General features: G+C 39.6%; 1 protein-coding gene across 1 annotated transcript in view; it reads left to right on the top strand.

The window, feature by feature from the left end:
* cfdp1 (craniofacial development protein 1) overlaps positions 1-3,910 on the top strand; it is a 13,553-nt gene extending 9,643 nt beyond the window's left edge. Inside the window, exons 6-7 of the mRNA XM_008293078.1 lie at positions 1,191-1,349; positions 1,786-3,910. Of these exons, the coding sequence (XP_008291300.1) occupies positions 1,191-1,349; positions 1,786-1,876 (250 nt within the window). The 3' untranslated portion in view covers positions 1,877-3,910. The remainder of the gene's footprint in view (positions 1-1,190; positions 1,350-1,785) is intronic.
* Positions 3,911-6,627: the final 2,717 nt, after the last annotated feature.

Below are 6,627 nucleotides of genomic sequence, written 5' to 3' on the forward strand. Positions count from 1 at the left end.
CTGAAATCGGCCACTCTTCCCGATCTCCTTAGTTTTGGGACGTACACATTTTCCTTCCCAAAGAAGAAACCTTTGATGAGAAGCAGGAAATCATCTTCCAGCAAACACAAGTTACAGCGTTATGACGAATTTTCTATTTATCTCACTTTGCTGTGCATTCAACTGTTTGTGCGTGTGATGAAGGGAACACACAACAGGAAAGAGCCATCAGAACCACTCCCTTATAAATGTGGGCCAAGATTGTAGTGTGTGCCTGTGAGTTTACTGGAGATTGAAAGATTGTGTTGTTATGTAATGTCATAGTGACAGTCGTGTATTTACCGCAGCACAAAGGGGTCTGACAGTAGGTCTTCTGTGTTTTACTGTGATACAAATAGTAACGTTAGGATTAGAGCAGCACAAATTCCTTTTTTTGTTTTATCGGGTCTGGTAACATGAAATTTTGAGCTGAGGTATTTTGTAATGTTGTGGTACAAGTTCTGAAGTCATTCCTTTGTAATTATAATGAACTATTGTATATATTTTTTGTCAAATTTAACAGATTTCTTAAACTCTCTGAACCCCAAACCCTGATTTTGAAAGATATGTTTTGTGTATTTATTTTTGAAGCCACCAAAATTGTACCATTTATCAGCCAGAAACTATAAAAAATGAAAGAATAGTCTGATTTTCAAGACAGTTTTCTGGAAGCCCGATGGTGCAACTTGTGCTGTTTGACCCGGTGCATTGTCCTGGAGCAAGCGCACACCAACTTGAAGCTTTTCTCTCCTTGCAAAGAAATGACAACAAACACTTGAGTGTTTGTGGCCAGTGATACAAGGATTTGCAGCCTGCAGTTATGCCCTTTAATGAGAGTTACCTCCATTGGTTCTGGGTGAGGCTGAAAACTTTTTGAAGCGTTCATCAGACATTAGCTCAATTGTTGGTGAATTTTCTCTCTTGTAAGTAATATTAACATACTCCACTCACTGCTGCAGCCAACCAGGCAGCAGCTCACTGCAATTGAAGTGTATTAATGTGAAGTTCTCATGGCTGTATGTAGTTGTAGAATAGCAAAATGACTGGTGTTTAAATTGTTCAACCATGTCTGTGTCCATTCATGCAGAAACGTGTTTCGACCGTTGTAACATGTAACCTGAAGTGTGTGTATTTAGTATGTCACTTAGGGGCTTCCCTTCTTGTGATTGCAGTGCTAAGCGTCCGACAGGCATGTCAAGCGTCCTGGGTCGCCTTGGAGGAAAGAAACAGAAAATGAGCACGCTGGAAAAGTCTAAGATGGACTGGGACGCTTTTAAATCAGAGGAGGGCATCACAGAGGAGCTGGCCATTCACAACAGAGGCAGAGAGGGGTAAGAGACTGCCAGAGTGTGTGGTTGTATAGGGCGAGGGCAGTAATGATGTACAACTGAGTGTGTTCTCATTTTGTATTGAAAGATTTGAAACTTCACGTATTATATTGCAACTGGGGGGGAAAAAAGGGTAAAAGGACAAAATATCCCAGTTCTGGTGATTGAACCAACCCTAAGCTCTGCCTGTCCTTACTGATGGAAAGAGTCATTCTGCAAACGGTTTCATAGTGATCAATAAAACTGCAGTCATCAAGTCAGATATGTGTCTTATTTATTATTTCTGCATCACATGAAGGGTGATGATCAACCTGTTATGTTGGTTTACACTGGTATCAGGAGGAGTTGCTTGTAGCATTTTAACATAGCCTCTGTGTGTGTGTGTGCACTTGTGATCATAAGAGTAACTGTAATGTCTTTTCTCTTTCTGTTTGTTTAGGTATGTGGAGCGGAAGAACTTCTTAGAGCGCGTCGACCACCGCCAGTTTGAGTTAGAAAAAGCAGTTCGACTGAGCAACATGAAACAATGACATAGACTGACTGACAACAAACACTCGTAGAGTGGAACCAAGGATTTGTATTCTCTTTCTAACGACACAGTTGCTATTCCTTCAGCAAAGTGAGCTCAAACTGGTGCCGTGGCTGGAGTCTATTTCAGGATGGGTATATTAATAGGCTGAGTTTGTGTAATTAGGGGTGTTGAGAGTTCATCCTTGTGAGAACCAACTAGAGTTTCAGACCTTCATGCTGAGGACATAACTGGAATGTGAGGTCCCTGCTTTCTCAAGGGGATGGTTTTGGGTGAGGACTTAAATTATGGGTTAAAAAGTAATTCTGGTTTATTACAACTTGTCTTATTTTTGTAGTTTTAAACATAATTTCTGTCTGTAATTGTGTCACTCTCACCATGATCATAACTGAGATTGGGGAACTTGGTGGCATCACTAAAATTAAACCTTCCAGGTCAGGCAGGCAGATAGTCTACAACCGCAATAAAAACTCGAAATAAGGTTCTAGCTTGAAGTTAAGGCACAGGTTGACGTTTCTGTTTTTGGATATCTTACCTGCATGAGGAAAAAAAAACACTGGATAATGCAGGTGTAAAACCAAATGAAACATGTCAGCTCTAAGCGATGTGCTGAAATTAAAGGGTCTCCTCAGATCCTGCCTCCTCCTCTTACAATCTTAACCTGTGTGTCAAAAACACCTTTGTCTACAAAGGGGGAAAAGGACAGCCTTGCAATAGTTGCAGTACATCCAGTCACAATGAGGGAAAAATTAAGATAACAAGAACCTTTGTTCATACAATGCTGTTACTCAAGTACAGATCATATGTGAATACCTGGTAGAAATTGGGTCTTCAGGATCATTTCTATGTTCTTCAACACAGAAGCACACACGTGAATGCAACAGAACTAAACTATAGTGTAGAGTTATGTCACAGCGACTGCAAATAAATAATTTTAACTTTTTCTTTCAGAAGTCACGTCTTGTCTCTTAGCTTGACACGCAGGCTTCATACTGTAATCACTGACTTTTGCAACACACGCCTTGAAGAGGAATTCTGGTATTCTGGACACAACTGGTCCAAAAATCTACTGGTGAATTGATCTAAATTGCTAAATTTACTTCTTGTGTTCACTGGGCATGGCAACACAATGTGAGGTTCTGGTTGTGTGTTTGTCTTTGTTCCTTGGCTCCCATGTCGAGTGTTGTACCCTTGACATTTTGTCAGTGAAAAAAAACAAAAATATTTGAACAGTGTCTTATTTTGTACTAATGATCAAGCCAGCCTGTCAGACTCTCACGTTGGTTTTAAAACTTTGACAAGACCTATTTGTTCTTTTAAAAAAAAAATACTGGTGCAGACGTTCCAGCACTGTGACATCTCTTTTTAGAAGAAAATTTAGCATTAGGATCATTTAAAAGAAGCGATAATGATATTTAATTTCCAGACACAGCATTTTTAATTGGCTGATAGAGATGACTGCTTTGGTTGGAGGCTCCTCATAAACAGGGTTCAGTGTGTATGAAATGTTGGGTTCGCACTTCTTCGTATGGTCAGTAGATGTTAGATATAGTTTCAGGGCTCAACCACCACTGACCAACCATCGCTGAGGCCATAAGTGATGCTTTTGAGTTGAAAAAAAAATCTGACTAATGTACCATATTTTGAACATTTTCATACTTTTGAAACCATCGTGAGAAACTGAAACACCTTGCTACCAGCTGAACTTAAAACATGTACTCATGCATTCAGGTGAGAAGCTTTTTGTAGACACTGTACAGATGCTGATCAATGCCACCATAGAAATGTAGTCAATCCAACTGCCTCTTACCTGTCATATCTGAGGAGGACCACATTGAACTAAGCAGGTCTGATGGGTGACATTGACCTTGTCCAGATGTTCTTCGTCCTGCTTAAGAACAGAGTGGGAAAAGTGGGATTGATGCAAAACATTACGGTGATTAGCGGGGGTTTTGAATTCTTGTTTGAGTGATTGAGTCTCAGTACAGTTCTCTGTTTATTCATGTGAATATTAAATATCCATCCAACACAAACAGATCAGTCTGTTGATTTGGCTTATTTTTATTGTCTGAGATTTCAAACTGTAGGTTGAAGGGATTTTTCTTCCATCACCTCCAGCAATTCTACTGCCGACTACCCTGATCACCTGCTCTTTAACATTGTCACTTTATCACTGGAACAACCGTGACCTTTTTTTTTTTGGCACCAGTAATTATGTAATATAATTAAGATATCGCATTCCTGTAGCTAAGCTAGGGTTGTGGCCTTATGTGTATACATATGTGTCCATAAGGTTTTCCTTTTAAACAGTCCAAGAAAGGAAAGAACCATTTCATTTAATAGTAAATAATCAACTACATAAGGCTCATTCACTAGCTTTTTTTCAGCGTTTTCAGCATGATTTCCCCATCAGTGAATCAATGTTAGCTAAGTTTTCATGGATTTCTTTCTCTTTTACAGGGATCAACTATCAGTGGGATAGTGTAACATGGGCAGGAATGTGTTTCTAGCACCTGTGGAGTACAGTTGATGTGTATTCCTCCAAGTCCTGATTCTCAAAAATGTCCCAGTTAGTCCTTTAAAAGCAGTCCTGCAGCTGCGAGGAAACTCCTTCAGGCCATGTTACAGTTCTTATGGTGGGTTGAGCTTTTCTTCTGAAGGGCTTGTATGCTGATCTGCCTTTGGATGTGCTCTGTTGTGCTGTGCAAGTAATCTAGGGCTATGCTAGCAGTAGCAACAATGTCTGTCTATGATTTTGGCATTAGTTAACCAGTTGTTGTGGAAACAAATACACAATCATCCTCCTTTGCCTTTACTGGAGTTTATGTTTCTTTCCCAGTGAAATGTTGCATGTTCTGTTATCTATCTCCATTGTAATGTTGGGCATCAGTGGGTGAGGCCAATTCTCTGTTGTAAGCTGAATACAACAGTCCTGCATGAATTTGTTTGTGGACATTTGTAGTTATAATTCGTCCAATTTATTGGTGATGGATTGGATGTTTGTGAAAAAGATACTCGGTCCCGGCAGTTTGTGTGGTTGTTTCCTCAGCCGCCACATCTTCGGTGCTTGCTGAGACTGATGACAATCCACAGAGAGCGCAATGACCTGGTTATGGCCTCTGGTATATTATGCGAGTGCAGAAATTCACTTGTAACGGCCTGATTACACTGTAGACCTATGATCAAAAGATTGTGTTAAAATTTTGAACTAAAGAAGGGAGAGCATTGAGTTGGTGCGTCTGTGTACGCCGCCATCTTGTTTGTTTGGATGTTACCTATTTTGGCAATATTGTCCAGGTGACAGAAGGCTGTAGTAGAGCCTTGTTCAATGTGTTTGTTGAATGACATGAAAATAACTCCAAGGTTCCTCATAGTAGTGCTGGAGGCCAAGGCAGTGCCCTCGAGAGTAACTATCAGGTTGTGTCTCTGAGGTGTTTAGGAACAAATACAGTAACTTCCGTTTTGTCTGAATTCATAATAGGACATTTACAGGTCATTGTGTCTTTAATACTTTCTTGGAGTTTGTATAACTGATTTGTTTTATCTGGCTTCATAGGTACGCATAGCTGGGTGTCATCTGCATAGCAATATACGTTCAGACAGTATTTCCTAATAATATTGCCTAAGGGGAGCATGTGTAAAGGGAAAAGAATCGCTCCTTGCACAGAATCCTGTGGAAATCTGTAACTAACTCTGGTGTGTGTAAAACAAGCATCATCTGCTAAATATGAGCTAAATGTTACACAGTCAATTTCTAAATATCCACTCTTACTGCTAGTCAGTTGGCCTCGCACTGTCCCTTTCAGAAAGCAATGTCCTTATACAGTGTACATCCTGTGGTATTTGTGTGCTTTGGTATTAGAACTCTAAGGTGTCTGCCATTTCTAATAAAAATTTGTACTTCTAAAGCAGTCTCCTCTGGTGACCAAAGAACCTGGTTAATGCTATATGTTCAGTACAGTCTGGAAGTACTTGGACTGCTACACACTCTGTGCTTTAACACATTCTACTTGAAAAAATAGATTCAATGTTAAAGTAGTTTTACAAACACACATCATTTAAAGCTGAGACTATGTTTAAATCAATAAATCAATATGAAAAGCACTGTGTCAGACACTGGCCCATATAACACACACTGCCCCAGGTGTAGGTATTCAACAGTAATTAGACGGATACACATGAAGTCAAACAGAAAATGATATGTTATGTATTATCCAACTAGCAAAATGCTCTCTGCTGGTATCATCTCTGTTGCTCCTTTTCAGGTGATAATAAGCTTGCCTTGTAACATGCAAGTGAATTTTAACACAAACCATGATCAAGTAGATTTGGTGCCTAAACTTAAACGAGCAGAGCATGAAAACAAGTAAACCGTCAGTAAAAATACATCCTATGTCACAAAATAAATCAAAAGTTTGTAAAGGAAAAATGGTCCAAGACAGGACACAAACATCAGTCTGCTGGGTGACAGTCCGGTGACTTATTCACCATGTACAATTCTTTTTAACAGGAAAAACTCTTATATATCTGTAGGTGGTGAATATGTGAATATAGAGGCTTTGACAAAGGGGAAATTTTTGACACACTGCATGAGAATAGGTCGTAATGGAATAGTAAAACTTCAGTAAAATGGCTTAACATACGCAATTTATTATAGTTATTTCCCAAAGGCAACCAGTGCATTTTGAAGCAATCTCTATAGACAATGAGCTCAGTAAAGCAGTTGCACTGAAGTGGACCACAACAGCTGCA

The sequence above is a fragment of the Stegastes partitus genome, unplaced genomic scaffold (assembly GCF_000690725.1).
Source record: "Stegastes partitus isolate 25-593 unplaced genomic scaffold, Stegastes_partitus-1.0.2 Scaffold856, whole genome shotgun sequence".
NCBI classification, from domain to species: Eukaryota; Metazoa; Chordata; class Actinopteri; family Pomacentridae; genus Stegastes; species Stegastes partitus.